Genomic DNA, 15,884 nt, shown 5'->3' with positions numbered 1-15,884 from the left:
CACAGCAATTCAGCACAAGTGTACACTTTTGGTAAGGCTCCAGTGGGCTTGACGGCACACATTATGGATAATGATTTAGAATTATAAATGTTATAACTTTATAATATATGTAGTGGAATTGCTGTGTTTTTCGTGTCAAATGGGGTAAAGTGTGCATGGCGTGGTGCAGCGTGAGATGCGAACCTGCACCAAGAAACAACATAGACAAAATATTTTAAATATTAGTTTAATGGCATCTATTGAGCACTATGAATGAAGGCCAGTATCACTGATACCAATACTGATCCTGTCAGAATGGGACACAGACTCTGACACAGAGTCTGCAGGCACCAAAAAATAAAAATAAATATTGAGAATAATTTAAACACAACACAAAAGCCTGTCAATAATCCAGACAGGAATAGTCTCAGTGGAACTTCTGGTATGGCCCAAAGAACCTGGGCGCTAAATAGGCCATCCGGAGAGGTAGGTCTTTGGTAGACAGCCATACCTTCTGGCCACATATGTAGCGGGGAGCAGGAGTTGACGGTCCGGTGATGGTCGGCAGCCGCCTTGGTTTGTCTGGAAGCCCGGGCCTTCTTTCCAGGTGTAACGACACCAGCGGATGAAGGCATATGGAACAGTGGCATTGAGATCCTGTGAGGGGAACAAAGGAAGTTGAAACCCAATGAAACATTGGAATGGGGACATACCTGCGGAGGTAAGGAGTTGTCGGCGTACTCAATCCATGATAACTGTTGACTCCAAGAGCTTGGATTCTGGTACGTCAGGCAGCGGAGAGCTTGTTCCAGATCCTGGTTTGCCTGCTCGGACTGCCCATTGGTCTGAGGATGAAAACCTGACAACAGACTCGTAGAGACCCTGATCTGCCAACAGAACTCTTTCCAGAACCGGGAGACAAACTGTGGCCCTATATAGAAGACCACATCTACAGGAAGGCCATGAATCCGGAAGACGTGATCAACCACCACTTGAGCAGTCTCCCTGGCTGAGGGCAAATTGGGGAAGGGGGATGAAATGGGCCGCCTTGGAAAATCAGTCCACCAAAACTACAGTTCTACCCCTTGATGGCGGAAGGCCAGTGACGAAGTCAAGGGCTATGTGTGACCAGGGGCGGGAGGGGATGGGCAAAGTGTGAAGCAGACGAACAGGTGGCTGGTTAGAACTCTTGTTCTGGGTGCAAACCGAGCAGGCCAACACAAACTGCCTGACATCCTGGGCCATGGATGGCCAACCGAATTGCTGGCGGAAGGCGGCCAGCGATCTACGAAATCCCGGATGACAGACTAGCTTGGACGAATGCCCCCATTGGAGAACTTCAGGACGCAACACAGCCGGCACAAATAGCCATAGTCCATAGCCTCTCTTTCTGGACCAGACAGGGAATAAAGACGACCCTTGGGGCAGAGAAGTGCCTGGGAGGAGATCGATGGCACAATCATAAGGCCGGTGAGGAGGTGTGGGGACATTACCAGAGCAAAGACAGGAGACACTGCTTGCAGTCAATTCAAATTTGTATTGACTTCAAAACTTGCAACAAAAAGAACAGAAAAATCAAAAAGAACATAAAACAGAGACACAAAAAGTGATCCTCCTCATGGAGGTCCCTCACCAGATCTGACTCGAACAGACACAATTAATAATTTTTTACTCAAAGGTTCAACCATTTCATAATAATAGGGAATTGAAATGACATGTTCACATACATGAATAATAAACTTAAATGAAAATAAAATTCAAAATACATCAACTTCAATTTTACAAAAAAACATATACAAATATTAAACAATAAATAGGCTTAAGAGGCATCTATCTGAAGCACAAAAATTCTCTCAAAATCAGGACTATACAGAATTAGTCACTAACGCTTGTACCTCAAATGTTGGAAAGCTGGACTGGACCACTGAATTAGATTCTGTGTCAAATCTGCCGCCCTAGTGGCAAAATGAGGTATAAACCTCCAATACCACCCAGCTAGTCCTAAAATAGATTTAACCATATCTAACCTGCTTTTCTGCTTTAGATTTCACAGGTTTCACTGGATGGGTTGGAATATCACAATCATAAATAGGAAGGCATTTCAAGGAGTTTGTCTCATTCACCTCCTGGCTCTGTCTAGACTTTGCATGAGTTAATACCACATTACAGGTATTAGTTGGCTACAATAAGTCCATTAACACAAGACAATTGTTATGTTGAAGGAGGAATGGATAAGAAGCAGACAAACAGCTTAGCATTCACTTTACTCAAATATCTCGTTTTCTCCCACACAGCTCTAACATCAGTTGAACATGTCAACACATCAGTGCCACCTAGTGGACATTAATATTATAGCAATGCAATGGAGAAGAGAACACAACATCTTCCCCTTTTCAGAAAGAATACAGCTGTATGTATATCACAACAGAAATTAACAAAATCAAGAATAAACAAGTATTTTGAAACAACTTTTTCATTCAAATATTAACTCCATTATCTCAAGTTCTTCATTTCCTTACATATCTAAAACAGTCCTTGGTCCAGAAGTGTTTTTGTCTAACTCTAACAGACCTATTCAACGGACTTGATGCTGTTCCATGTTGTACCTCAGTAGTAGTAACACTTCCACTTGATTTCGGCATTTCAGCAAGACGTGAGGCATTCCACACCTCACCATCATCAAGCAGGTAAGAATCTTCACCTTTCTACTGTACAACAGCTTTTGGTTGTGTGAACTTCCGATCACCCTTCTTTACCATCCAAGGTTTCTTAACTCGAACTAGATCACCAGGTCGGAATCTTGAAGGCAATGTCAATGGAGACCTTTTCCCATTCAACAGAAGGCAATTCAACAGGGTTGAGAGGAGCATTATGTGTCACAGCAGATTTGTCATTTTGTTTGCATGTCTGACAGTTGCGTATCAGGGCTTCCGTCTGGTTTTCCATCTTTGGCCACCAGTACAACTGCCTAAGTCTGTGCTTTGTACGGACCATACCTTGATGTGATTCATGCGCCAGTTCTATGAGTTTCTTCTGTAGTGACTCAGGTACCAAGAGAAGGTATGTTCCTCTGACAATACATCCATCCACGACAGCGAGCTCATGTCGGACAGGAAAGTATCCCTGTAAGTCCAGATCAACATTCTTCATGTGTTTTGGCCAACGTGTCTGTTGATATGTACGCAGTTTGGCGAACACTGGGCAGTTGTTGCATACAGACTGGAAATCTTCCTTGGAAATTGCGCTGGAAGCAAATGAAATCATAGCAACATACTCAATGGTTTCCGCAAAGTCATGTTCATTGTAAGCAAGAGGCAATCTTGATAAGCAATCAGCAACACTGTTCAAATTGTTCAATGAACTGGGTCTGTATTCAACATTGTAGTCAAACTCAATTAAACATGTAGACCATCTAGCAACACCGAAGCTTTTCGAGATCCCGAAGCGTAGATGTTTCGAAACACTGATCCGAAGCGTGATTCAAAACACCCATGTCACGTGACTGCGGCTAAATGAAGCTTCGGAGTGTTTCACAAGTATTTCGACAGGTGGCATGGTCCGCCGAATCAGCGTTTGATTGACAGGGTCGGGAACAGACCACACAATCACACATCTGTATAAAAGTGAAGTCAATGCATCTTGACCTCGTGGGTATTTGTGAGAGGAGTTTGATTTTGAGATAGCGGATTTTTGGTGATATAGTGACATTTATAGTGCGATTTGTTTAGTTATATTTAGGCTTACATTTAAATTTACACATTGACTGATAGGCTAGAGACAGACAGAGTATACATATAGTGACACATTAATAGATGCAAAGACAGAAATATATATAGACCGATAGATTAATAGATAGATACATATATAGATACATAGATAGATTAAGAGATAGATAGATAAATAAAAATGGAGGCTCCACAGAAGAGATGCCGTACATCTGTGGTGTGGGAGCATTTCCATTTAGAAACCCCAAATAAAGTGAGATGTGTGTATTGTGATCGGCAGCTAGCCTACTGCAACAATACATCATCCAGGATGCGCCATTTGAGGAGCACTCATCCTCAAATGGCGCATGGCGTTAATATTCATTTTTCATGACCAAAATAACATTATGCCTAGTGAGGAGCCTACAGGTTACAAGCTTCACATATTAGAAAAATACAATGATAAAAAAACAACACATTTTTTAATGGCTCATTGTCAAGGTTGTTTCAGATCAACTCCTGCAAGTGACCACTAGGTGTCACCGTTGAGATGGGTGTCGGATTGTTTCGAAGCCTCGACACAATATGGCACATTCGCTTCAACTGTTTCATTGTTTCACGAAGCCTCGATCTGCCCACCACTACACGTAACCCAGCTCGACTATTTCCTTTACTCGTGAGAAGAGTAGTAAGAGCTTGATGGTCAGTGCATAATAGGAATTTTTTTTCCCCCACAGCCAGGTACACACAGACATATCATGCCAGTGCTTCCTTCTCAACGATGGAGTATTTCCGTTCATTATCAGACAAGGAGCATGAAGCAAAAGCAATGGTTCTTTCTGTTCACAGTCTTTACTAAGTAAGGCTCTCATTGGCTCAACCTACCAGAGTAGCATAGGCAGGCACAAACTCACTGTACTAGGCACTAAAACCCAGAAACGACCATAGTGTAGCTGCATCAGTAGGAGAGGGTGCATTTGTAATTGCAGTAACATGAGCATCATCTGCGTGCAGGACATCAGCTGAGAGTCTGTATCCAAGAAAGCTAAGTGTCGTCTAAGCTAAGCTAAGTTGAATTGACACTTTTCTGTATTCAGACTAAACCAGCTTCACTAATCCTGTGCAGAACAGCTTTGAGATTTGCATTGTGAATGGCTTCGGACGCACCATGGACAATCACATCGTCCAAGTAACCGTCAAGGCCTTTTAAGATCATGGTCATCATTCGTTGAAAAGCAGATGGTGCCGAACACAGTCCATATGGTACTCTACAAAACTGATACAGGTCTTCATGGGTAATGAAAGCAGTAAGTCCTCTAATTTAAGTGAACTTAAAACATATAATATAATAATAAATCATTATAAATATCACATTTAGGTGTGCCTTTAATAAATCAGGGTTCAACGCTATTATTATTTCTACTTAACCCAGACGGACCGGTATGATTTTTACCTGCCTTTCTACAATGCAGAAAAAAAGGTTATTGTTTTTATTGTTTTTGACCCATGTAACCTTCTAAACAGTGCTTTAAGATTTTCAGGTAGGTCTAACAGGTGAATATACAGAAATTTTATAATTTCTTGAGTAATCAGGGTGTTCAGTGTCTCTTTGCATTTAATAAACAGCACAGTCTTTACTGCATAAATTATAAATGTAACATTGCTATAATCCTTATTAAAGCTAAAATAGTGATTCAATCAAGAGCAGTGAGTGATTTTATCTATCTTTTGTTCTTTGCTTAACATTAATGAAATAGTTAATGTTAAATTACTTACCCTCAAGCCATACTAGGTCTACAGTATATTACTTTCTTTTTTTCAGCCGGACACAATCATAGTTATATTAACTAATGTCCAGGCTCTTCCCAGCTTTGTAATGGCATTGAACCTCTCCCGAGTTTTTGAAGCTCCAAAAAGTGCTTCTATCCATAATAAAAGCAATTCATACAACTCCAGTGGGTTAATAAAGGCCTTCTGAAGCGATGCATTTTTGTGAGATAAATATCCATATGTGAAACTATAATCACTGGCTTCCAGCAACGGACGTACACGCGTTCACGAGAGAGTCTAGTTCTGGGCTTTCAGGCGGAAAAGTGAATTCTGACCCGACGTATGACGTAGACGTAGCATAAGCTGAGAATCAATAATAACCAGAGGAGGGTAGTAACAAAGTACAATTACTTTGTAACATTTACTTGAATATTTTTTTTTTATTATTTATTTTACTTTTAAAAGTAGATTTAAATGTGGGTACTTTTACTTTAACTCAAGTACATTTCTAAGGAAAAAAACTGTACTTTGACTTCGTTACGCTGGGTGACGTTCCTCCTGTTACTTTATTTTAATGCAAATGTTAAGAAATGCGTAGTTTATTCCATGCACACTACTTTTTTATCTCTTTTTTTTTTCTGGGACATGAGCGATGCCCCATTCACAAATGAATCAATCTTTTGAGTTGATTCTTTTCAAAACCTTGATCAAACAAGTTGGCAAAACTGTGTAAATTGTATCAGGAATCTAATTTTTTAATAATTTTTAAATTATTTGTTCAGTTTCCTGCATGCACTGACACAGAGTTGTAACAGGAAATTTAAGAACATCAAGAGCGTTGGATGAAGTGGCAGTGGACCTACAATCAGTTGAAAGCAAATCTGCAAAAGCATCCTATATATTGCCAGCAATTAATATTTGAACATCTGCATATGCTGTCTGTGAACGATTCCACTCAGGTTCAGCTACATTCGATTTAATTTCATACAGTAATACATTTACAACCAAACTGATTATACGCTACACGATACTACTACTACTACAAAGTATGACATTACCAGTTTTCATTTTGACATTTAGCCTTCCTTAATGTATACATTAAATAAGCTACCATTGTTCACAGAGTATGAAATGAACACCCACCAACCCGCAGTAATTTGTGGGTATTGCACAGTCGTGGGCAAACTCGTCTTGAAAAGGAATGCCTTTGCTGAGATACAGTGAACCTGTTTACACTCGCCTGCAAAAACATTTTGGAGAACAGATGGAAGAAGATCTGTCAATGTGCATTTGATAGTTGTTTGTGTTCAGATGTTCAGTAGTGGTCACGAGCGCGAGCACATCTGAACAGTTTTAACTCTGAAAATACTAACGTGCCGAAGACTTTTGCACAGTATATGAAGTAACTAGTAACTAATAGTAACTAACTATTAAGATTCTTACTTTGAGTAAATATTTCTATACAAATACTCTACCCACCTCTGATAATAACCAACTGCAGAACCGCAGAACCATATTTCACAGTATTTTTATTTATTTAGCATCAAACAAACAGTAGTAAATAGTAGTAAGTCACATACAGACTACATATTTATTATTTTATTTATTATACATATTCATTATTTACATCAATTTAGTACAATCACTGAATTCCTTAAAGACAACAAGTTGCAATATACAGTATATAATTATAAATCTGCAGACATATTTACATGCTCATATAAAATATATGCTTACATATGCATATACAATCACATTTCTATTTATCCCTTAATTTTCTTTTATGTATACATTTTCCATTTGTCCAATGTCTTTCAAAAGTCTGTTCTTGTAATTTCAGCTTCAGTGTCAGGGTTTCTATATTGCTCTTTTCTGTAACATGTTTTCCTACAGAATTTTCATAACTGTAATATTACTTTAGTTTAACAATTAACAATTTTTAAGATAAGACATAGACATACAGGTATAAAAATGTGATTATTAAAACTACTATAACTTTGATGCATGCTAATTAAGATCCCAAGCTAAATGGGATAATTTTAACCATGTTATTTAAGTCTATTATGAAAAGCCAAGCACCCATAGGCTAAACCTAAACCACTGCTCCATTATAGTGTAAACATAATTTTAAAAGTAAAAGATTATTGTAAAAACTGTACTGTACAAAATTCCCTGCATGACACTTGAAGGTATTTTGTTTAATGATTTTTTTATATAAATTTGGGTTTCATTTTTACATCTTATATTGTTTAATTAATAATTTGGTGTCACGTGTGTTCAGTGTTGTGGTGGTGTTGTGTATTTGTGTGTATGACACTGTGCACCTTCTATATATTAGTATTTATATCTGTATAACTAATGTATTTTTTCCAGGCTTGTTTTTAGTTATTTTCCCCAACCCTCCCCATTAATCCGGGCTTGGGACCGGCATATGGCAGAATAATCAACTATATGGCTGGGTTAAATAAGAAATACGGGGTTGCAGGATTTGATGGAATGACTGCAGAATATCTAAAAACCAGTGCTAGTCAGTGTCACTCAAGCCTTGTACCAAAAAACATTAATCCAGACAGGACTTCCCTATTCTGGGATGGCAGAATCGAATGCAATATCAAGCAGCTTGCATTTATGTCTTATTTTCTTTTTAACCTGAGAGGGGGGAAAAGTCATAATAAATAAAATCCATAATTCAGAGTCCAAACTAATTAATCAATATACCTGTTCAAGTGTCCTGCAGCTGCATTGCAATGAATTTGGCAACACTTTACAATAAGGTAACAACAATACATTTTATACAATAATAATATTTAAAATAATTTGTTAACATTTGTTAATGCATTAACCAACATGAACTAACAATGAGCAATGTTGACACAAGTATGTTCTGTCTTGTCTGCACCTGTTCTCGTTAGTTAACCTTCATCCACCTGTGTCTAGTTTGTTCCCTCATTACTCTGTGTAGTCTCCCTGTTCAGTTCAGTCTCTTGTCGGTTATTGTTCATGTCTTGTGGACACGCTGTTACATTCTGTTATGCCTGCTTGTTACATTAACTTATCTCCGTTGGAAATGACCTTAATCTGCCAAGCCGTGACAAATATATTTTTACAGCTTTTATTAACCTTTGTGAATGTTATATAATAAAATATTCATTTTAGTTCATAATGCATTAAACTTTTGTTAACAGATACCAATTTTGATTTTAAAAATGTATTGGTAAATGTTGAGGTTAACATTAAGATTAATAAATGCTGTAGAATTGTTGTACAGTATACTGTTAGTTCATGTTAACTATATAATAATGTTAAAAAATCAGAAAAAAATATCTGCACATAAAGAAAGTGGCCAAAAACTTACAATAATGTTGTCCTGAGGCCACAAATAAAGTGCAAAAGTGCAAAAAGTGTTTTGCAAATTTTTTGGCAAATTTGTGTGCAGATTTTTTGGGATCTACGCACCACAAGAAGTTGGCTCATTCTTCCGTTTTGGACTAGTGCTTGGTGCTACGCCTTTCCGTTCTCTGTAAACTAATGTTAAAAAATTTAAACCTTATTGTAAAGTGTTGCCGGGAATACTGTTGTAAAGTAAGCAGGGATGGATGAATTTAAAGTTTCTATGTTTAATGATATTTTTATGCTGCCTTCACATGCTATCGAAATTATCATAAATATGAGTTTCCTAGTTAAAAATTAGACATGCACACCCTCTCAAATCATTTACCACTGGGAAGCTTGGGAATCATTTTACAGTTAGCGAGTTAGGCGTACCATAAACTTTAAACATGGCAGAGGGGAGAACGATTGCTGCTGTGACTGCTATTCTTCAGTTTTCCACAAAAGTTACATTGCCTTGTCTTCTTAAAGTAGTGCATATTTACATATACGAATAATTATTTGAAGAGTATTGTATATTTTATACACAGCGAAAACAGCCTGTATATTTGACCGAAATTCCAGAATCTTTATCAAGCTCACTATCTAGAATATTTATTGTCAATGGATGGGCCGCTACATTTTATTCAAAACTACATATCTTCAATACATTTTGACTTTAATAAGATTTCCTTAAGAAATCTAGTGTCCTCCATGATTTACTATTCTTTTGGACAACAAAGCACTTGAAAGCGACAAGCTCATAATCACGATCAGAAGTGGGAACTAACATTTCTGATAGCATGTGAAAGCAGCATTAAACTACTATGATACTGAATATAATGTATGTGGAGCATTTGCTATTGCACATAATGACTTATATCACCTGTAGATTAAAATTAGAATAAGAGATAAGAGATTAGACAATTTCAATTATTCAGGCATGCATTTGCATCTTCAGACTTGCTCCTGGATTTTATGTCCTCTTTCTTTGGTCTTCAGAAATGTTTCAGCATGCCCAATTTTCATCAAGTTGGCTGAAAAGCAGAATAAAGGATAAAAATGTTTCATTTTTCACTCATTATGATGAGGAGAAAGTCATGAAAATGATTTTGTTTTCTTTATAAGACCTGCCTTTTTGATATCCTCCTCTTTTTGTTTTGAAGAATATCACTCTGTGTGTTATTAGGATTACTGCAAATAATACTGCAATCAAACACACTGGAAGAAATATGGGTCTATAGCGAGCATCTAAAAAGACAAATAAAGACAAAAACTACTATCAAATAAATTTAAGGACCTAAAAATATAGTGGCCATTAGGGGTGGGATTGGTCACCGATTCGAATCAGCTGATAAATACTTCAGGTTACAGGTTTTAAGGTGATGTTACAGTGTAATTACAAAAATAAGTACTCAGTAAAATTAACTACGTAAGGAATAATTGCAATTATTCTAGCAAAAGCTATCATACCTTATATTCAGTTAACAGTGATGAGCTTAATCTGATCTTGATCAGAAACATCTCTTGTAGACATATAGCAATTTTAAACCTTTGCCATGCTAACCAATCAATGAGTTCTGATCAATTATAATGAATTATATAAAGACATGACTGACAGAGATACACGAATATCACTGACGTACCTGTACAAGGCTGACAGAGTTGAGTGATATCCAGATGCGTGGCCTGGTTGCTGATGGGATTGTTCAACACACAGCTGTATGTGTTTTTATCCTGATATTCCACCTCCAGAGGTAAAGCGAGACTGATGCTGAGATTAGACACACTGATGCTGGACAATAAACTGAGTCCTCTGTACCAGGAGAGAGTCACATCACTCACATTCACCACTGAACACTGCAGCACACATCTAGAGACTGATGAACTTTCAGATGATGAAGAACATTGTGAAGAGTTTCTGATGATGACAGGAACGGGGAGATTGTCTGAAAAACAGAAGAGAAAAAAGATTGTCTCCCCAATTTGTATTTTAGACTGCAAACAGATGGAATATTGCAGTGTATCACTTTCTATATGTAGAAATACTTATTCAGAAAAAAAAAAAAAAAAAAGAAGCAGCTGCGGACAGGTTACATTATTGAAACCAAAAATTCATCAAAAACGAATGTTTCTGAATCTGAATATTTTTTCATTGTGTTTGATGAAAGGGCCTTTATATACTGTAGGAATCATGACAGTAGGTGCATGCAGAGCTGCTGCCCCCTAAAAGTGTAATGTATCAAGGTTGCTGAATTTAGAATACTCACCATAGACTGTAACACTGAATCTCTTGTATGAAACTCTTTTTTTGCTGGTGATCTTAAGATTATAAAGACCAGAATCTGCGGTTATGGTGTTTAGGATGGTGAGAGACCCATCATTATCTAGCTGCATTCTCCTAACAACACTCGCATGAATTGTGGTGCTATTGGCCTTTCCATTGATTTGGGCAACAAGAGTGTTGGCAGGTCCAAAATACCACACTATCAGATCATCATTCTGTTTATTAACACCTGTTTGTAGAGTGACAGAACTCCCCTCCATCACTGCCATTCCTTCAGTCTCAACACCAAACACACCTAGAGAAAAAAATACTATTATTTTTTTTACTTACACTATGGCCAGTACTCTCATTATTGTCAAATAACATTAACAATGTTTCAACTACGGATAAAGACTAACAATGGACATAAAAACAAGTGTTCAGGGATGTCAGTTTGCTGGACATTGAAAATTCACATGTTGTCTGTGTTTTGGTTCTTTGAATTTAGTTTTTTGGCCTGTGTTTAGTTCCTGTGTCTATGGTTGCTTATTAATTGATTGATCAATCCAACCTGTGCCTTGTTTTAAATGAAAATGAAATGAGGCATTTATATAACGTTACCACTGTACACCCAAAGCGCTTTTTGTTTTATCACTTATTATTTTGTGCAATTATAGTCCCTTGTCTGGTTCAGTCTCTTCTCTTAAGTGTTATGTGTTTTTGTGTTATGTTCCCCATTGCATTCTACATTTTAGAGTATTTACTTTAGTTCAAAATAAATACTGAAACTAAATCCTCTCCTCTACTGCAAGTTGTGGCAACACACACACCCACACCCACAGGACACATAGCAACCTCACCCAGTAAAAAAAACAAAAAAAACCTGCTTTACTGGTCTGTTTTGTCATCCTAAACCCGCAAGGTATTCTGAGAAATGTTTAAACTGTTTTTGTCCACACATCGGCAGAAAACTTTCTGCACTTTTACAAGCTGTTTTCAAACATAATTTATAAGCTGATTTATAAGCTGTTTTCTTCATTGGGACAAAAAAAAAGTTGTTAATTGCAATAACGTAGGGTTTACCAGGACCACACACAAACACAAACATATTCAAAACAGATGATATAGAGGAAGAGAAAAACATGTAATCTAGACTAAATAGTCTAAATTTTAAAAAAAAGGAAAGAGGGTTTGAAAAGAGGTCCACATTTCACTCTGCTTATGCAGTTTATGCAAGTATTTTGTTTGAAAACATTTCAGTCAAATTGATGTTGTTTTATATGTTTTGAAAAAGAATATGTCGTTTTCATAACTTTAGAGTGTTTTGAGCAGTCGCAAGTTAGAAGTTCAATGAATTTAATTAAATCATTGAAATCAATGGAGTTCATACTGGTGGTAATTATCATATTGTATGTTCTTATAAATTTAATATAATGATATATTCAAATAAAATTTCTCATAAATATCGATGAAAATAAACATTGTGCATTCACTCATTAATGAGAAGTCACTGATCGGATACGATATGGCTTTAATTGAAAAATATTAAGACGATAATTATAAACAACTATGAAAGTGACATTGAAGTCACTTTAACAACTATTTCACTGTATATGCACTGTACAATGACAGACATTGTATTTGTCTCAGTGGCGGTTCTAGCTCATATGGTGCCCTAGGCGAACCACCCTTTCTGTACCAACCCAACATTTCAAATCTACTGACAGAATGATCAAAACTGAAATGATGAAGCTATAAAAACATACCATTTGTGATCAGTAATGATAAAGAAAGAAACTTGAAGCAGCTTTCCATATTCCTTAGACAATGGAAGAGTTGAAGCTGAAAATAACGTGTTCCAGTTTTAAGACAGGTTGTTTATCTGGATCTATGTCATGTGAGCTTTGTTGAAAGGGAGCAGCTGATTATCTTGTGAGTGGAAGGGAGAACTGACTCCTATTGGAAGAACAGAAACAGAAACAAAAAGATACATTGCAAATCACAAAAGGTGATTAACCAACATAACATTTTAGCAAAACTTTAAAGTAGATTATGAAAAATTATATAGCCTACTCAAACATTTTATAATTTCTTTCTGAATAGACACCCAAAAATTAAGAAAACATCTTCATCAGTTTCACACCACACATGTGCTCCAAATACTCACAACACAACCAAATACAGAAACGCACTGCAAATAACACAGACCATAACAGAAATGTTTGCAGGGGAAATAAGTGACAAACCCGGCTGGGACGTGCTTACAGCTCAAAAAAGTCTACTTTATTTTATTTTAATTTATTTCTTTTAACTTTTTGTTGTTGTTAGTGTTGTTGTTGTAAAACATACAGCGATTCCATTTTTATGACATACAACTTGTATACAATATACAAAACGTATTAACAATATGTTCAATGTCATCAGAATACAAATGAAAAAAGAACAATGAGCTGAAAAATAAAATAAATAAAAAAGATAGAGAAAAAGAACATGAGGGAAAGATATTAATCTATACATCAGTTACACTGTACAAATTTTTTCATGTTATGTTTAAATTTTCATAAAAAAAAGTTTAATAAGAAATGTTAGGAAATGTAGGGTCCAAAGTTTTAAAGTTGAGACACTCACACACAGATATATAACGCATATTTTAAAAGCTTTTTTGTAAAAAAAAAATAAATAAAAAAAAAAAAAAAATATTTGCAACCATTATGTTAACAGCATTATATTTCTGTCGTAAGAACAGGTATTCAGCTGATGGACACCGTGCTTCGTTGTCATGGGAACATCCCCGGTGAAAATAATGAGGAAATTACGTTGTTTTTCGTTGCTCCCTTCATTAAGTGCGTTCCAAACGGCTACATAATGGCACACTAGTGCCCTGCTCACTCCAAAGTGCCCACTACAAGAGCTCTACCGTCTGCCCTAGGGATGCTCACGAACAATAAGCATGTCCCAGCCCGGTTCGTCACTTATTTGGTTCCCCTGGAGCTCTCTTGGCCACCTTACAAATGCCCCTCAAACAGCACGCAATGTGCACTGCTTAAGTAATTTTTTTTCTTTTTAAAGATGAAGCACTTCAAAAGCTTTTAGGGTGGGGACATAAAAACAGTAAGTCAGGAACATTGTGATCTACTCATTTGACAAAAGCAGAGTTACTATATATATATATATATATATACATATATATATATATATATATATATATATATAAAATGTTGATCAGTATGGCAGGACTGAGTACTGACACGAATTTTACATTTCGATTTACAAGCTTGCACTTAAATTCCATTACAATTTCGATTCGATATCAATTAATTTGCTATTTGTGACCCTGGACCACAAAATCAGTCACAAGGGTACATTTTTTGAAATTGAGATTTTTACGTCATCAGAGAGCTGAATAAATAGTTTTGGTTTGTTAGAATAGGACAATATTTATCCGAGATACAATTACTATACTATTTGAATATATGGAATCTGAGGGTGCACAAAAATCTAAACACTGAGAAAATCTCCTTTAAAGTTGTCCATTTATGTTTGCGATAGTGCTGCATTCACTCACAAAAATACATTTAATATTTATTTACGGTAGGAAATTTACAAAATACCTTCACGGACCATGATTTTAACTTAATATCCTAATGATTTTTGGCATAAAAGAAAAATCAATCATTTTGACCCATACAATGTATTGTTGGCTATTGCCACAAATATACCCGTGCGACTCGTGACTGGTTTTGTGGTCCAGGATCACATTTTAGGTACAGTACAAAAATTTTTTTTTAAGTCTCTCTCAATGACTGCTGTAAATTATAGGCCTACAGACCTTACTGTCATTCGGAACATTACTGTAATTTTAAAGGTTAAAATTACCTTTTTTGTATACAAACCTTTAAAATGACAGTAAGTTTTATAATAATAACGTTATAAATCACAATTATGTTTCTACTCTGTTATGGATTTTTTTATTTTTTATTTTATTAATCATAACTAGCATTTCTTTTTCCTTCAGGATTAACATGTATATTGAAAAACAAATGTCCTCAAAACTTGGACTAAAGGGTGTCTGAATCATGTCCGTGTCATGTGTCATGAATCATCATAACAAAAGAGGAAATGAAACTAGAGTCATCAAAATATATAAACCCATGACTTTGAGTAACAAAGTGAAGTAATTTAGATTTGCTGAATTAAACGAGTCGATCTCCGAATGCGAATGAACTGACTCTGAATTTTAATATTGCTTCTTATATGAGCATCCTTTTTCAAATACAAGGTCAATATTGATTTTCACTAACAACAAAACAACAAAATATCTGTGAATTTATATGAAACTGAGCTTTAGGAGCTTTCCATCTTTACTCTCCTCCCCGTTACGTTGACTGTCAAAATGCCGGCGGACACAGCTTCAGTGAGTTGTTCAAAATCTTTCTTTTTAGTAAACTCTGTGTACACAAACAATGTTCTCAATGCTGGAGTTCATGTGTAGAGCCCCTGGTGATACTTCCAGCAAAGTTTCATGTTGTGTCGAGTCTTCTTAGTGTTTTAAAAATAAAATTTTTGATGCTTTCATAGTCGTGCCCCATTCACTCCCATTCAAAAGGCAGTTTGACCGAAAACGAAAATACGGTCAAACTTAAAAGTGGAGTTTCCATTCTAATTATGCTTTTACACGAAAATTTGCCTCAGGTAGATTAACAAAAAGACCCTAGGTTGGATTTTGGCGAGAGTTACCCTTTAAACACTAGAGATCTTACTTCTATTCCCAAGTGACTTTGTTTAGTGGAGCACTA

General features: G+C 36.3%; 1 protein-coding gene across 1 annotated transcript; it reads right to left on the bottom strand.

The window, feature by feature from the left end:
• Positions 1 to 7,242: 7,242 nt before the first annotated feature.
• On the bottom strand, positions 7,243 to 12,991 carry LOC307170379 (natural killer cell receptor 2B4-like). Its single transcript, XM_079891469.1, has 5 exons — positions 12,855 to 12,991; positions 11,093 to 11,404; positions 10,469 to 10,771; positions 9,957 to 10,073; positions 7,243 to 9,859 (listed from the first exon to the last, which is right to left on the bottom strand). The coding sequence occupies exons 1-5, from the start codon at positions 12,901 to 12,903 to the stop codon at positions 9,780 to 9,782; spliced, it is 861 nt and encodes a 286-aa protein (XP_079747595.1). The 5' UTR covers positions 12,904 to 12,991; the 3' UTR covers positions 7,243 to 9,779.
• Between the last annotated feature and the right edge of the window lie 2,893 nt (positions 12,992 to 15,884).

Source organism: Squalius cephalus (assembly GCF_949319135.1).
Source record: "Squalius cephalus genome assembly, chromosome: 13".
In the NCBI taxonomy this organism is placed as follows: domain Eukaryota; kingdom Metazoa; phylum Chordata; class Actinopteri; order Cypriniformes; family Leuciscidae; genus Squalius; species Squalius cephalus.
The sequence above is the reverse complement of the archived record's forward strand: the minus strand, read 5'-3'. Positions and strand labels throughout refer to the sequence as shown.